Here is a 16609-nt window from a genome sequence, read left to right as displayed (position 1 = left end):
ATGTCGTCACCACAAACCGGAACGGCTCGAATTGTGAAACCTTTCGAACACGCGCACTAAATACGATCTGTTGCAAGCTGGAATTAACTCAATACGCCCGAAATATGCTCCCAAAACACACGATACCACACTAAACACTCGCGTTTCACTACACAAATTTCGCCACACTAGCACTAATCACTGCATTTCGCGGCGATAAACGATCCGCATTTACCGAAACGACCGAATTACCGAAATTTACCGCGGCCCGTGTTTGTGTTTTGATTAGCACTATCCTTTTGTCCAATGTTTTTGTAATTCCGTCTCACTCGCCGAGCCATTTGACAGATATCTGAACCGGAATCAACGAGGGCAGGACGTAAACAAATCGCTTGACCGCGTCTCTGCAGTACCAAACTATCTTGCACAAAACATTTGAATTTGAAAATGACATTTTTGTTTGATGTTTTATTTATTCTGTAGATACACATTCAAAGATACGGAAACTACAACTGAAATCTATTTTGAGAGCTCGATTTAGCAAAGCTTCACTGCTGCATAAAACTATACAAAAAGTGTTTGAGTTTACAAGAAAATCAGCGACTAGATTGTTTGTCTGGCAACACTGAAGTCGTGTCGGCAAATGTTGTTTGACACTTGATCCTGTTCTGTTTACTTCGTGCTTCGCAATCTCAGCAAGCTTTTTAATGGAAATGTTGTAAAGTAACACGAGCGTAATTCCCTTGAGTTCGCATTGTTTGAATATAGTTCTCCTAAAGGTAAAAACGTTGTAATTTGATTCCTCGACTAAATACTTGGCTTTCCAAACTAAATTCTTGTCGTTTTGTACACCTTCAACCTCAGCTAAGGTCCATTTGGTGTGCAATGGTGACCGCTTTGACGTATCCTGAAAGCAACGCATACCACCCTCAGGAATGTGTTTCTCCCGATATCGAGGAATGGACGTACGATGAGATCGTTAAGTCGGAATTGGAAGTACGAATCGAGTTCCTGCAGCCCGACATTAAACAGTGCCGGCTGTGCAACAGAGCGGAATTTGATCTAATGCCGATTTTCAACAACGCTGGCGAGCCTACGGTCAATTCGGAATGGCTGCATGTCGTTCACTTGCTCGCTTCGGTTCAGATCACCTTTGAAAAGGACGGCGACTCTATGGTGTGCGGATTTTGCTGCCAAAAGATGGAAGAGCTCTGCGCTATACGTGAGATATGGCAAAAGGGAAACATTGATGCCACAGAACAGCGACAGATAGAACCGAGTCCAGCGATCACACCGGCCATTCCGATGACTTGGATCCCACGGGAAATGCTATCGTCGATCAAGCAAGAATCCATCGTAAATGGTGCCATTGTCGCAACACCAGTGCAGATCGACAGATCCGAACCTGAAAACACAGTACAAACGACAGAGGCGGCAGATCCAGGGATTTATCCGGGAGCCACAAAACCAGTGCATCCCGGTGGTACCGTTGGTTCGTTGCAGAAACCTGCAGACACAGCCAGGAAGACAAAAACGATTGAACCCGACGATCCCGAGAAGGAGCGACTGATACAGGAAGCCATAAGACTCGTTTCACGAAAATTCACACCCGTCAAACGGTTGAAGAAGAGACCAACTCGCAAGTGCCGTACCCTCCCTGTTTAATACCAACTGTGTATATATGTGTTTTGACACTATTTATTTTGAGCCCACAGGACTGCTCACTTCGTACATTTCGCAACAGACCGGATCCTGCGAAACCAGCACTTTGTCCACTATCTCAAGTGGGGACAATCGATTTGCGAGCACTACGAGCTGCCTCGTTCCCTGATTGTCGTTGCCGAAGCTTTTCGTCCTCAATGCAAACGATTTTGCGAATCTATGAAGAGAAAATGACGAATGATGAATTATCATATTTGTGACAATTATTCCTTAAATATAAGGTCGTTCTTTTTACTTCGCCTTCTTATTCTTGTCTACCCGTACCTGTGTATCAGCTCGCGGTCCTGTTTGGAAAACTCGGCGCTGAACACTAAATCGTACTCCATGCGCGAATCTTTGAAATTTTTCAGGACACGCTTAATGAACTTGGTGTCCAACTCTCCCTCACTATTCGACTCGTCGGTGCCCAAACCTTTGCGGCCGATTTTAATTTGTGCTGCAATGGGATCGACGATTCCGTCGTTCCTCGTCCCCAAGCTGCCACCCTTCCAGCCAAGCTTTTGCATCAACTGAAACCCAACGTTGCTGGTGTCTATTTTAAGATCAGCGCTCGCCGCATTCCCTTCTCCGCCATTTAACGTGCCATTTCCGGAGCCTCTTTTGTGGACCACGTTGGCACCCTCCATTTGCGTGGGTAGCTTTTTGCGCTGCAAAGTGTAAACATGACAAGTGAGAATGTTTAAAGTTCTTAAGCAGAATGCACTTAAAACGAACCACCATAGTGTAGCAATGTTTCGACAGGTACTCCAGCGCTTCTTTCCGGGCCATCTGCTGTGCCCCTTTTTTGCTGCAGTGGGTCGCTTTACCAAGAACCAGACTACCAATCGCGATCACTGCTTCGTGTTCGTTGTTCTGCAATTCGGTAACGCTGTCGGTCATGGTAACGCCGCGACCTAACCGATTGAACTCGTTCTGCGTTTGAACCAAACAGTTGTTAACAACAACGATGTTCTTCAGAATTTCATCGGTGGACATCGGCCTGTTGACTGTGGCAGAAAAAGTCGGCTGTCGGGGGCCGCCAGTCTGAAAAATGGGGTCTTTACGTTGCACTTTCGATGCAGCCGCATCGCTCGCAGAGACGAACGTCCGCTGAAGCATGTTGGCGCGCTGGGACCGGTACTCTTTCGCTATGCCGTCGGACAACTCGGCAACGCGTCGCATTGTTTCCGGCGGATAGCGACAGTGCATAAGTTCAATGTTCATAAACACCTGTGCCAGACACACCAGTTCATCTTCCTCTAGGATGTGCTGATTTTGCTCCATAAAAAGGCGCCGTAACTGCCAGTGTTCGTCGACTTCGTGGTGTGTGCGGTAGTCATCGAACGAGAACTTGTCTTTCTTCTGTTCCGGCAATTGATTCGGAGGGTGGGCAGTTTTTTTCGGGGTCGGTTCATCAGTATTCCCTGCTGTGGGACCAATTCCAGAAGAATTTGCCCGTTTCCCTCTACGCCTTCCCATATCTTTTAGTATCTTTTAAATACGGCACAACAAATACAACAGAAATGCGGGAACTTTATTGGTAAACAAACCATCTGACAGCTGAAATGTTAGGTTAAAATCATTTTGCGAATCGGTTTTTAACCGTTTCGATGCTACCGGTTCGCTAACGGCCGTGTCTTCAAACGGTTCAACAACCGGTATACTTCGTGGTACTCAGTGGTATAAAAAAAAGTGCTTTCTTGTTGTTAAACACGAAACAACAAGAAAGTCAGTTACATCTGCGCTGTCATGAGGAAAAAGAAAGTAAATCCTTTGCCCAAACGACCAACAATGAGCAGTGTCCTAAATAACACCAAGAGGGTGAAACGTCGAGAAAAACGAAAAGCCAAGATGATGCGCCGCTTATTGCGCAGAAAGTGCATTTTTAATGGGCAGCTTAAAAAGGGTCCGAAAAATGCGGTGCCGCCTACCGCGGTAGTAATTTTAGACAGTGAGCCAGAAGAGAATCCGATCGCCACCGACTGGGATGTTGAAAGCTACCGGAAACCCTTTGATACGCGCTCGGTATGGAATTTGAAGAAATGGTTTATGGAGCTGCACAAAGAGAGCATCGCGGAAGAGGAACTGGTGCCGATCGCGCAAGCATTCGCCAACGTTCAGGTGTACCGTTGCTCCTATCCGGACGAACTAATGGAACGCTTGCAGAAGCTGGGAGAACCTGTCACCAAGGTGTACCGGAACCTGCAGACCGGTAAATCAACACGCATCCTAGTGCCGGCACAGGACGCAATCCGTTTGGAGCATCGTGGCGTCCCCTATTTGGAGCACCTTGCCGAGCTTAAAGCCCAGAAGGAAGAAAGCTTGCTGCCGATCATACCGCCAAGAAAGTTGGCCGATATCTTCCAAAATATCGTGGTGGTAAACAATTCTCTGAAGGATACGATCCTGTGGCTCGAACGGCTCGGCGGAGGCACAATTTCACTGGCGATGTGTCCGTTGGTGTACGGAGTGGTCGAAGTGAAGGCGTTTGCGTCTTACAACTTGTTCCTCACCAAAGCGGCCGGTCCGTACAACCAGGCGTACGCGCAGTGTGTGGCCAATTTGATGGAAATATTCAGAAGCTACTGCTACCAGGTGAATGTAAGTGTGCTCGGTCGGCCGGAAGACTCCACCGGAAGATAGCTGAATATTTCTGTTCAATTCATTCTACAGTACATTCGCCGCTTTGAGGTGTGCGACTATTACAACGTCGAACGGTTGTTGCGTGAAACGGACACCGGCACGGAGATTCATCCGAACAACATTGGCTTCCAGATGCTGCGGAAACTGGGATGGGTCGGAGGCCCGCTGGGATTTAAACAGCAAGGGATCGTTACACCAATTGCGGTGGTCACCAAACACAATCGCCTCGGACTGGGCAGTGACGTCCGTCGACCTAAGAAAGCCAAGGCACTCAACTGGCTTTGTGCCAACTGTGAAATGGACGTGGATTTCTACAAGGCGCTTATGGAGACCGTAGTCAGGAAGAGGCCATACTACGATCTAATATTTTCTCCTGCCTTCACCGAAACGGAACGTATTGTGCTGACCAGGTAAGAGAGCTAGTCTCGACCGTATTCGATACACCGTGATCCCCTGTCCTATCCTCCGCTGGCACCAGATTAGCCGCCCAGTACCGAATCCGATGTGAAACACGGCAATCGGTTAACGGGAGTTTGCAATTTGTCATCAAACGGTTTCCGCTGCCACCGCACGAGGTCCTTCTGCAGGTGCTGGCTCGTGACCATCCGGTGTGTCAGAAGTTCTACGAAGTCATCCCGCCAAAGTTCAGTCTGATTCCCAAATGATCGTTGCCATCGAATTCGTTTCCGGAAACCACTGCAACAGCAGAATCACGGTAAGTATGTAGGTAATAGTTAGATTCAGCAGATCGCGTATTGTTTGGTGAGCATATAGGGAACATTTATTTTAGGACTATTCCAGATTCCAGGTGTACTGCGTACGTAAACCTTTCTTATCTCGCCTCTCAACGGATGGCTTATTAAGCATCAGATTTGTATTGAACCAATGTTTCTTTTAGCTTTTAGAACTTTTAAGTTAATTTCTTTATATTTTTAATTTATTTGGCTTTACGATGATAGCCTGTAAACCGCAAGGCGCTACGCTTTATGTTGTTCAAATATATTGTTTTGTTAGCTAAAACATTAACACTTACGGCTTAGGAACATGTAGCCCATGTTCGGAAATGCAGCAAGGAATTGTCCAAATGAACTACAATCGACTACTTCGTAAGTGTGCCCGTTTTTTTGGGTAGACAATCGTCGAAAAAGGACGATTCGATAATTGAGAACGAATTGAATAAAACCAGAATACGCGAGTTGTAGAGAAATAGTTTGAAATTACCTGTACCATTCAGAAAACGTATGAATAAAACTTGCATTAATCTACAACTAATCCAAAACTGAACAGTTGTTGATCCACAACACATCGAATCCGTTTAAGTTCGTCCGGTCACCTCGGCAGATCGTGGCGCCGAATGGTATGCAACAGTGGCATATGAAGGAAAGCTAGGGACGCAAAAAAGCTCATCATGCGCAGCGGCCGTCCGGTGCCCGGGCAGACAACCAGACATCGAGAGCAACCTGTCGCTCCGGCACCCGACCGGTTCCCGGTCCGGCTTCACCTTTTCCGTACGTTGCCGCGCAGTGGAAGGTCCACCCAGTCTACGAGCGTACATTCGTGGATGTAGTTGTACCATTCAGCGCCGTTCAAGCACACCGGTTCCGTCCGACGCAGACCCGTCCATTCGTAAACAAACGCCGTCACATGTGGTCCACCAGAATCGGACGGGTTGCGCAGAGAGACCGCTAATGGGAGAGAACACGAGAGAACGGGACAGAATCGGCGGAAACCGAAACAGATGGGTGGAAGGCAAAAGGGACACACGAAAGAAAGTGGTGCAGAGTCGAGCGCTCGGCCCACGGAAACCGGTTCCGTGGTCCGAGTCCACCTGAGCAGCATAATAACTCGCCGGGAGGGTGATCGTCGGACCGCACACACAGGTACAGCGACCCGCCCGCCGTCGGGCTGGCGTTGTTGTTGCTGTCCGCGATGGTGGTGTTGGTGTGGCAAGGTGGCGTGTCGGCGGCGGCCGGTTCGCGCTTGCCGCCCAGGTTGCCGGCACCGCCAGCGTGCAGCAGTCGAGCGTAGACCACGGTACGATGCACACCGAAGCCACGGACGGCCAGCGTGCGAACGAACGTTTAGCGAGCGTGTGGCGTGCTTAGTGAGCGAACCCCGAGCCTCCAGGAGGCTGCAACGCGGCGTGACAGGTGCATCGGGGTGTACGGTTTCAAACGCTGTGCGTGCGTTCCAGAATCAACCTGTGGTGCAATAGAAGGGTCCAGCTGCCCCTCATGGGCAAGTGTCTTTAGCCACCGGAGTGAGCCATGCAATAAAAAGTTCACCGGGAAGAAATTCAACCGCCAGTACCTACAGCTGGCAAGCGTTGGAAGGCGATCCTGCATCGCGTGTCGCGGAGTGCGCGTGCACACCCTTCCCCAAAGTGTGTCACCCAAAGTGACTCGGGAAGAAAGTGACACACATTAGCCATCGCTTCCCGGTGGCGGACGGGTGACTTCAACGCGGACCAGGGACCGGTCCCGATCCGCGGCGCGACACTTTGCCGGTCGGTTTAGTTGAAAAGAAAGCCGTGCTGGAAGGAATTTGGTTGATCCTGCGGGTCCAGCGTGCCGAGAGTCGAATAGCGACTTGTGCTGCCCTTGGGCCTTGGGCGGAAGAATTTTAATCAAGTGTCAGTGTCGGTTGCGCGGGTTGCGAGAAGTGATCTTCATAGCGATCACGCCTTTCGAGTGGTAGACCTGAGAATTTCAGTCAAACGACAGGAAAGAAAGAAACGCATTAGGTAAAAGCGCATGTTGCAGCTGCATTCGGAGCTCGCGTCGTCCATCGCAAAAGTGTCTCCGTACGCATTCTTGCCCCTCCGAGTTGTGGGTGATCGTTTGTGGTGTGAGGGGCAACCCCAACAGCATAGCTACACTCCGAGAATCAAGCCGGTGCGGTGTAACAAATTGGATTAAGTGCAAATTCATGTCCACCTGGCCGGGAAGAGGTTGTGGAAAGAAAAAGAAGTAAAGCTCGTTTTTTGAACGTCCGAAGAGGAGACACACCACCGCGGTCCGGGTCGGCAATTGTTGCTGACGCCCCAGCTGTGCCTCGGTTGCATGCTAATTGGATTACGGCCCACCCCGCGGGTGGCCCCACAGCAGTTACACTAATTCGGATAAAAACGGCGGTCACTTTCGAGCAGGTAATTAATTGATTGTTTCTAATTTGTATAAGCCCGCTTTGGTCCGTAGAGAACCCGCTTAGGCCGCGGCCAGATTGGCCGCCAGATGGATCTCCCGTTCCCGGTGGCTCAAAGGCTCCCGGCTCAGCTGTGTCTCGCGCGGTCCAGGTGTCGGATTTCTAATCCCATATCGCCGATGCGCCGCTCGATTCGTCTGGTGGATCCAAATGCGTCATAAAAACCGCCTCTTCAAACACTCATCGAAATCCCTCGACCGACCGGTTCGGGGACGCTCGCCAGAAGCGGTTGGCCAGGAATTGGGGTCCGTCGGTATCGGAATATTTAAATCTCGTACGTTTGTCGATTCGCTTTGGTGCTGATAGACGAACCGAAACCAGCCGGGGAACAAAAGCCATGTAGATGTCGGGATCGTACGGCCCGGATGTTAACCAGATTCTTGGCCGTTAGTACCGGGGAGCCCACCCAGATCGCTCGCCAAGCTCCTCGCCCGTCAAACGGGTGCCGGTGGCGTGCGCATACATACATACGCTAGCGCTTCTGCTTCGGCTTTTGTTGGTTCCGCCGAACCCGAGCCCCGTGTGTCACCCAAAATGGGTTCCCATCAATCAACCGACGCGAGCGCGGTTCGGGACTAGCAATGGAACTTCCCGCTATGCTTCCTCCTCCCCCGAGGAAGGTACAATAAATTCGAGCGGCTCGAGCCAGCGATCCGCTACACATCTTAGTTTCAGGTTTTCCAGCGGCACGATATAAGACAGAGGCGACGAGATGCCGCTTTTTTCGAACTTTACTGTGGAACGTGATCTGAAATCGATACACGCGCTTTTGTCGTTCGGTTCTGTTTTCCCGGTTCGCCCCATGAAACCGATCCTCCCCGGCGACCGTTGAACGCCGAGCACTGGGGCCAGGCCGGTGGAGCGAGCGCGGAGCCAGTGCAAACAGTGGTTCGTAGCCTAATGTTTGAATATCATCTACATAAATTTCAATCGACACAACGCCGGGGTTAGGTCAGGTGCACCGCTCCGGCGTGTGTTTGTCTGGGTTCGAGCGGGGTTTATTCGTCACTTGCTTTCTAGAACTTCTTATGTTCCACCGCATTTATTTTTTTTCTGTTTACATTCGCGTACTGTGAAGACAACCCGACAACAAAGTCCAGGACAATTGTTTATGAACCGTGCATTTTCTGCAGATGCGCGGACAATGCAGCGCCGCCGGTAATGCATTTCTTTAACGGTGGCCCTTTTTTCTTCCGTAAACCCCCTCTGCCAAACGCCAAACAAAGGGAAATGTTTTAACGGGTTTAGTTTCATTTTCATTTGAAGGAACAAAATCCTCCTTTATTATGCTAACAAAGTGTTTTCATAAGCGAATTCTTTCAAATAACTCTGTCTTGCGCGGTCAAGGGCAGATCGCCTTTGTGGTTTATGTTTAAGAATGGCGTAGTATTCAGCGAATTACGTTTTGGCAATCAAGTTATCAACTTTTTAGGGTTCACGCGGACCCAATCATACTCCAGAACCAGGTGCGGAAAAACTGTTCCAAAATATACGCAGATTTCTTAAAAATAACAGCACCTTATGGGCATCGTTTGAGCACTTTTTCCTACGCCATTAACGTTGGAATGAACGAAACAGATCCAACATTGCCCTTGATCTTTTGTTTTCCTCTTGCATTTACAAGAACAACGTACCAGCCCGAATATCGCTTATTTGACGGCGAACCACCTTTGCTGGCTTGGCTGCGGTGCTTGGGCGGACATATGCAAAAGATTTCCGTCCGATAAACAGTCCATATGCGAGAGAACGTAATAGGGGCTAATCTATCGCTCCGTTAAAACAGCACACCACCCGAACCAAACTGCTGCTGGCCACTTCTGGCCGGTTCGTGTAGTTGCAACATTCCGTTCCCACATCGAAACACTTGCAATCCGCAGGATCAGAAGCCCTTCAGTTCCGTTGCGGGAGTGCTTTCCGTTCTCCCCGCCTGAAGTGCATTTTCGGAGCGTTTATGCTACGGGGGTTGTTTATTATTTCCGACTCCGAGCATACCGGATCGGGCTGATCTCTTGATTCGCTCCGAAAAGGGTCGAAAAACCGTCCGAGCGGAACCGTTGGCCACTTCGGCGGTTCGGCGTAACGCTGGCTTTATCCTTCCGGCCAGCCGCAAGTGTGCGACCGTACGTTTGTTAAGACATTCCGCGGGCTCACCCATTTACGGGGCCCAGAATTCCAAGAAGCGCGCTCGTAAGGGGGCCGAGTATCTGGTAGCGGTTCGACCACTATCACCATCATCATCATCATCACCACCGCCGAGATGCGGTGCGTCGGCCGTTTTTGGAGTCCCTCCGAGTCCCCAGCCATTCCCATCCAATTATTTTCCAATCAGCTGATCCTGATTTTCGCCCATTTTTGCATTCGCCACAAAGCCGCCGTGTAATGATGCTCCGGAGTGGTGTAAGAATTTTAATTGAAACAAGCCCCGAGTGCGGTTGCCCTTCGGCTGCGGGCGCATCGGCGAGGACGCTTAGGCTTCGGGCGAAGAAAATGCTTTCCGGCTCGGATTTCACACCCCACCCGTCGGCGGCCGCCACCGGCAGCCCTTCGGCAAACACAATAAACTCATAAAGTTTTATGTTAACATTACCGACAACGAATAAAAGAACACAAATAAAGCCTACTTTCCTCTGCAGTGGCTAGCAGCGGTCTCAGCTGGCTAGAGACAGAGCCGCCAGAGAGGGCGGCCGTTCTGAAATCTGATCTCGAACCAGTCGCGTAACAAGCGAGTTCCGTCTTCGAGGTCGGTGGAAAAAGTTAAAAGCAAAGTCAAGTAACAGCAACGGAACGAAGCGACGAACCCCTGCGAGCCGTGTTCTGCGTGTGACCGAACGGAGGCCTTTCGGGAGTAACAACACGGTTGGCCCTGGAATCCGGTACTCAATTCTACAGGCCATTGCGACATAGACTCCTAATGCAGAGAGAGAGGGAGCGAGGGAGGGAGGGAGGGAGAGAAAGAGAGAAACAATAGCAAACCCGTGTGTAACGAAATGGGTTGACGAAATGTGAAGATGTTCGGAGACCCTGAGCGGTAAAAAAACCCCATTCCGGATTACAGCGGACATTCTTACCCCAAGAGCGATGGTTTTGATTCGATTCTTCTCCGGACTTCTGGCGACCCAGGAATTCTGGTTCCGAGTTCACCCTCAAGAGGCATTTCTGGGCGTACGCCTCGGTTGTTGTATTTTTTTCTCTATCGCACTCCATTCTTGGACCTCTCGTTACTCCATTTCTTTCGTGCTGTGATCGAAATTGAAACATTAACACACACACACACTCGCACACGCACCGAGACGCATCGCTGTGACGTTCGCGGTTGATGGAAAACCACAGCCGGCCAGCCGAGTGACTCATCGCTTTTCCGGAACGGTTTTGGGTCAATATCCTTTCGACATGACGCCGAGCGGGCCACAGCAGAGGGCCGTGTCAGGGGCGACTTCCCGGCTTCCCGGAGCCACCGGCAAATTGAAATTAATCCTTCCGCGTGCTTTGGGCGTCGCTCTGTGCCCGCTGCAAATTGGATCACAATCAGGAGCGGGACTCGGCCCGAAACAAATCTGTATCATTAAACGACGGTGTGGATTTTTTTTCGTGAGCCCCGCACCCGCCCGCTTCTTCTTGGGGCAACCAGATTTCCGTGTGTGTGTGTGTGTCTCGGGTCTTCGATTTCTAGTTCTTATAATTAACATCTGCTGGCCGTCGAACCCCCGAGTCGAATCGCGGCGACCCAAACGGACAAATATTTGTTTCCTAATCGTCGATTGCCGAATGCGCCATCCAAAGATGGGTATTAATTTGTATCCTATTCTCTCTCTCTCGCTCTTTCTCATAATTATAATCACTAAGCCCAGGGAATCGAGAGCCTATCTGCATACATTAGGCGTGTGTGTCGCACAATGAAGCCGCGATGCGCGATAAAATCACGCATTCCAGCCCACTATTTTCACTAATTATGCTCGCGCTAGTATGGCCGGTCCTCGACGAGTATACCGCGGTGATGATGATGCTGCTGCTGCTGCTGATGATGATGATGATGGTGAAGCATTTTCGCACCTCTCAGGCGTACGATTTGGCGAACCGATTTCCCGTTAAGTTGACCGAGCTGGCGGATTAGAACCGTTCTGGCGAACCCCGGCCGAGCATGCCAGCGCCCTCCCGCCGGTTTGTGAAGCTTATTTGACTGGCCAACCACACACACACGCGCGCGCAGTCACCAATTGACAGGCACACAATCGAGAGGCACGATCGGACAATCGGCGAACCGTCGATCAATCGATCGATCGATCTTTAGCACCCAGAAACCGCTGTTCTGCTGCCAATACGCGACCCGTGGGGAGGAGTTTCTCCTTCGTCCCCTTTTGCCGGTTTCATTCTTCCCTTGTGCCACCATTTACAGCATTCCTGAGCGTCACCTGGAGTGGTTTCGAGTGGTAATTAAGAGTTTATTTACCTATTTATTAGCTTTCGCGCGAAACACACGCGGCCAGCGCGTTTTGCGCGCGCAGATCCACCACGACGGCAGGTTGCTCGCTTTGTGGCAACCTGACGCACACACACACATAGATACGCCGTGGCACACCATTATGATGTCGGCGGACGTCGTCCAGTCTTTGAAGAGTCGGACCTTCGCCCCAAACTGATGATGGACCGGTCAGCTTCTCCCCCATGCTGGTGGACCGCCAATGCCTCGGTCTCATCCTTCGGTCTCGTTCCCGGATCCTCGGATCCGTTCTGTGCGGGTTCGGGGGCCGTCTCTCTCAGGCGGCGTGTGACCTTTTGCGCTTCGTTTTCCAACGAACTGATAAGTCTATCTTTATGCTCGCGCCTCGCACCCGATGTTGCGGTGCCATTTCCGGGCTCCGCGGTCCACCCCTCCCTCGGACTGTGATCGAGTGGCGGCTGAGTGGCGGCTGCTTCGACTCTTGGCCGTGTGTGTGTGCTAAGATTTATCGAATGTGAATCATTAGTGATTGGCAGCAGCCGCAGCGGCAACACCATTCGCTAATCGCCCTATTACGACCCAAACCCCGGGGGTGGGTGCGGTGCGGTACGGCGCGGGTAGACCCCTTGGGTATCTTGAACTTTTACGGACGTTTTCGGACCGGGTGGCTCCGGGACGAAGTGGCTCGCACCGAGAGGAGAATATGTGAATAAACGCTTAATTGCGCCAAAAGTATGTTGGTTTATTCGTCCCGTTTTATCTTTCGCTCTTCGCTTCTATGTTCCAGCACCCGGGATGGTGGTGGTGGTGGCATTGGAGGTGGCAGCATATGGTACGGAGAGAACATTTACACGGAAGTTTGGCTCCCTTTTCGCTGGGGGGAGGCGAAAGGCGCATCTATTCTCGCACCTGAAGGTTCCGCGCCCGGGGTTGATGGATAATCGAGTAACGATCTTCAGACCCGGCCGGGCGGAGTTCTAGAACCCGCGCACCACTCAAATCAAGTGGCCCAGCACCAACCCTGCGAAGGGGCAAATGTTAATAAAATTAAATAATGTGTTACCGGGCGTTGCGTTGCGAGCAAATGATGATTACCTCCGCGTTTGCCGAGCGCTCTTTTGTGGCACTCTCGGTGCCCACTGCTGCTGCTGTTGTTGTTGCTGATGGTGGTGATGTTGATGATGATGATGATGTTGATGTGCTCCAAAAAAGGAGCCCGATTCCCGACTCGACAACGGCCGCAGGCGCACCGCAAAACCCACACCAAATTACTCCCGGAGACCGCACGCCGTTGACAAACGGCGGATAATCCTGTGCCCGGTCTGTTTTATGCTTTTCGGCGTTTGATCATGGGCGGGCTTATGTGGGCTCCCGGGGGCAGGCCCTACCTTCTTCCGGACGGTGGACAAAAACGGAGGCCCACCATTCGCATGTCGCATTTGATTTATCTGCTTCGCCGTCGCTGCTGCTGTGCCTCGTTTTTTGCGCATCTCGTTTTATGTGTTTGTTGTTTTGTTTCTGGTTCATTAATTAGAATTTATTCTCATTTCAACTCGGCCCACAATGCCGCCCGCTTCGTTGTATATATATGCTTAACTTTGCGGTTTCATCTCCCGCCCGTTCGCTTGGCGTTCGCTTTCGTTCGCTTCCTTTTTAAAATCCGCTCCGCTCCGCTCGTTATTATTCTCACATTTATACTCCGTCGTCGACGGAGCCGTCCGTTCATCCGCCGCAGGGTACCTTATTTCCGTCCCCCCGACAAGTCGCTGAGAACGCGACACAGACAAACACACACACCGGAAAAGCGGTGGCGTTTTGATTTTCGGTTTCGACCTTTTGTGGGCTTCCTGGGCTTGAGGGCGGAAAGAATCAGAGAGAGATAGAGAGAGAGAGAGAGAGTGGAGGGCGCAACCCTTACAGTGACAGGTTCAGGGCGAAAGAAACGAAAGGAAGCAATAAACATGGCGCTCTGGCGCTTCTTGGGACGACTCCGGTCCGGGACAATCGTGGGTTGGCTCCCATGGCTCCCGGACGAGCGTACATAAGTCGGTGGCCCGGGGGGTTTGCGTTTTCGGGCGCTCTTATAATGTTTTAATTAACATTATCGGGCGGTCCGCGTGGTTCTCGGATCTCGTAATGACCGGCATCCCGGCGGTACAACCCGCGGCGATTGACGACTCGGCGACTGCGCGCTCCATCTGCCCCGTCCCGGTTCTTTATCCTTCCCTCCGAAATCGATCCGGTCTGCCACGGTGCTCGCCGAAGAGGAAACAAATCAATTTCCGGCACCGCATTCTTGCGCGATTGGCTCCGGTTCGCCGCGGTTCACGGTTCGGAGCGCGCGTTACGATTCTTATTGCATCATAACGCTCTATTCTGTGCGATTCGATTCCCGAGCCCGAGCGGCCAGGCGCTTTCTCCGGGCCCAGCGCCCGACTTCCTGGTACTTCCTGCAAGGATGCATGATCTTTCAATCGGCGGGGGCCAGCCGGACGGGGAGCGAGACAATACCGCGGAAATTGGATTAGCTGCGGGTAAATGTGTTTCGTTCGATTCTCTGCTCCGCGCTCGAGCGAGCGGGTTGATGAGAACTCCTCCCAGGGGGATCGGTTCCGCCCGATCGGGCCCACAATCTGGCTCCTCCGGGAGGGTAGGGGAAGCTGCCCAAGAAAACGGAAAATACCGTTTTATTTTCATATTGTTTACATCTCAATACAGCGGCCGCAGATCGCTTTCGGGAGGCGCGCGCTTGGGACCAATCGGAACGCCGATTATGATCAAGATTGTATCATCATCGGGCGGAGCCCTTACCCTCTAACATTCTGTCCACCCGCCCGCTTCGATGGTCCGGCCAGTTTTTGCTCTCTTCTAAGGAAATTAAGCTAAAAAAAAGATCCCGCGAAACACCGGCGAGCCGCGTATTATGCTTTCGTTCAGCACTTTCGATGCGACCGGCGAGTGGGGCCCCCGAAAACGGTACCCGTCCACGGCCGATGTTACACTCCATTATGCTTTTCCACAGCGGCTCGCGAATCGCGAACCAGGACAGTTCTCCCCCGGTCCGGCCCAACCCGACGTTGACGGGTGAAGCGATTTTGAACGCAATCGAGCTCACCGTTCGTCTTGCGGAACATTCTGCGTCGGTCGAGCGAACGGGTGGCATGGGGAGGGATGAAGCCGTAATGCCGCGTACCGTATTGTGTGATAGTTGTTTGTTCAATCGCCAGACACGTCCGCTCCCTTCGGGGGTCCCGGCCCCGGAGTGTGATGATAGATTCACTTCTCCATTAACGGTACTCCCGTGCGGTCCGTTTCCTTATGCTCCTTAGCACCGGCATCGGACTGTGGCTGTGGTATGGTAGCCTGTCATCTTTGAGCAGCGCTTCAGTACGATCCGCACGGTCGATCGCCATTGTTGGTGCGATCGATTTAGTTCGTTCTAATGACTCCGGGCAGGGCAGTTGATTTCAATTAAATTAGACTTCCACTCCGTTCGGCGTTCGGATCAGGTTTATGCTCTGCTCGGTTAACGATGCTGCTGTGAGAACGGCCGAGTGCGTGAGTGAGACGTTTTAATGACCGGCTGGGAAGTGATCCGAACCGAAGCTGTCACGAGTTTGACGCAACGCACAGCTTAAGTAATTGTATGTCTATCTAGCTGCGTCGTTCTGTTCGTAAACGTTCTCAAAATGATTTTATGCTTCTTTTTTCACCCATTTAAATTATCAATAACAATATATTCTTATACTAGATGTATTAAAACATAAAATTGTAATAAAAAGATCAAATAAATCAATCAATCGAAATGAGCTAATCAAGCAACGACCAATTTAAAAACCTGAACCTAATTGTAACGGACCTTAGGCTCCCTTTGGGGCGAACTAAGAACATGTTGCGGGCTGCTTCATATTGCTTCAGCTTCAGGAATACCTTTTCCGGAAACAACTATTGCCTTTGTTCATGACCACTGTTATTTATTTGAGAAACACAAACGGCTATCAAATGTATTAACAGCTAAACCGTCGTGGCAATAGCAACAACGAAAATCTCGATCTTTATTTTTCGAAAACTCAAACGAGTCATTAGCATATTTGTCTGGAACCATCCTTCCCGATAGAGAAAAAAAACTTATTTTGTGCCTCGTTCAGCTGTGACTGCGAAAGCATTATTGAAATGACCGAAAATGAGTGGCAATCATTTTCCGTCAACGCTGTGCCGTTGGCCTAATTTTATAATTTCAAAAGATGTCCAATCGAACATCTCCGCTGTGCCCGATGCTGATGGCCAGCTGATGTGAACAAACTTACTGACGGCTTCCGCCACCCTGAGAGAGATGGGTGTGCGGTCCGCGGCGTTCCGCGTCCGATGGCAAGAGCCATCGATTATCGGAAATGTCACGCAAACGCCCCGAAATGGCGCATACCGCTGGTGGTGGGTAGCAGCGCGAGCAGGATAAATTAGAAATTACCATCCCCACCACGGCCACCGCCACGGTCGAGCGCTCGGCTGATTGCCGAAGACGAACGGTGAAGCAGCAAAAACTGGGGAAAAAGGACTGACTTCAAATTAAAACGCTTTACGAAACGGCTCTCTGCCACGGCACACCAAATCGGGTAACGTTCGGGCGCCCCGGTGGCGACGGGC

At 51.0% G+C, this 16609-nt stretch overlaps 3 protein-coding genes across 3 annotated transcripts; 2 read left to right on the top strand and 1 right to left on the bottom strand.

Annotated features, from left to right (window-relative positions):
- Positions 1 to 677: 677 nt before the first annotated feature.
- Positions 678 to 1893, top strand: LOC128272218 (uncharacterized). Its single transcript, XM_053009984.1, has 2 exons — positions 678 to 758; positions 844 to 1893. The coding sequence occupies exon 2, from the start codon at positions 865 to 867 to the stop codon at positions 1642 to 1644; it is 780 nt and encodes a 259-aa protein (XP_052865944.1). The 5' UTR covers positions 678 to 758; positions 844 to 864; the 3' UTR covers positions 1645 to 1893.
- On the bottom strand, positions 1678 to 3159 carry LOC128270202 (NF-kappa-B-repressing factor-like). Its single transcript, XM_053007606.1, has 4 exons — positions 3150 to 3159; positions 2416 to 3104; positions 1966 to 2348; positions 1678 to 1858 (listed from the first exon to the last, which is right to left on the bottom strand). Exons 1-4 carry the CDS (start codon positions 3157 to 3159, stop codon positions 1678 to 1680), a joined length of 1263 nt encoding a protein of 420 aa, XP_052863566.1.
- A 372-nt stretch (positions 3160 to 3531) lies between these two features.
- On the top strand, positions 3532 to 4988 carry LOC128270201 (uncharacterized). The gene is made up of 3 exons (XM_053007605.1): positions 3532 to 4281; positions 4354 to 4733; positions 4802 to 4988. The coding sequence occupies exons 1-3, from the start codon at positions 3532 to 3534 to the stop codon at positions 4986 to 4988; spliced, it is 1317 nt and encodes a 438-aa protein (XP_052863565.1).
- The last annotated feature ends 11621 nt before the right edge of the window (positions 4989 to 16609 follow it).

The sequence above is a fragment of the Anopheles cruzii genome, chromosome 3, assembly GCF_943734635.1.
Source record: "Anopheles cruzii chromosome 3, idAnoCruzAS_RS32_06, whole genome shotgun sequence".
Taxonomy (NCBI): Eukaryota; Metazoa; Arthropoda; class Insecta; order Diptera; family Culicidae; genus Anopheles; species Anopheles cruzii.
The sequence above is the reverse complement of the archived record's forward strand: the minus strand, read 5'-3'. Positions and strand labels throughout refer to the sequence as shown.

Bases quoted from the DNA above. Each gene is read 5' to 3' on its own strand.
- LOC128272218 (XM_053009984.1), top strand. From the start codon at position 865: ATGGTGACCGCTTTGACGTATCCTGAAAGCAACGCATACCACCCTCAG.
- LOC128270202 (XM_053007606.1), bottom strand. The intron at 2,349-2,415 runs GTTCGTTTTAAG...TACACTTTGCAG, and splicing joins AACATTGCTACACTATGGTG to CGCAAAAAGCTACCCACGCA. The intron at 1,859-1,965 runs GTACGGGTAGAC...TTCTCTTCATAG, and splicing joins GACCGCGAGCTGATACACAG to ATTCGCAAAATCGTTTGCAT.
- LOC128270201 (XM_053007605.1), top strand. From the start codon at position 3,532: ATGATGCGCCGCTTATTGCGCAGAAAGTGCATTTTTAATGGGCAGCTT. The intron at 4,282-4,353 runs GTAAGTGTGCTC...TTCATTCTACAG, and splicing joins GCTACTGCTACCAGGTGAAT to TACATTCGCCGCTTTGAGGT. The intron at 4,734-4,801 runs GTAAGAGAGCTA...CGCTGGCACCAG, and splicing joins GAACGTATTGTGCTGACCAG to ATTAGCCGCCCAGTACCGAA.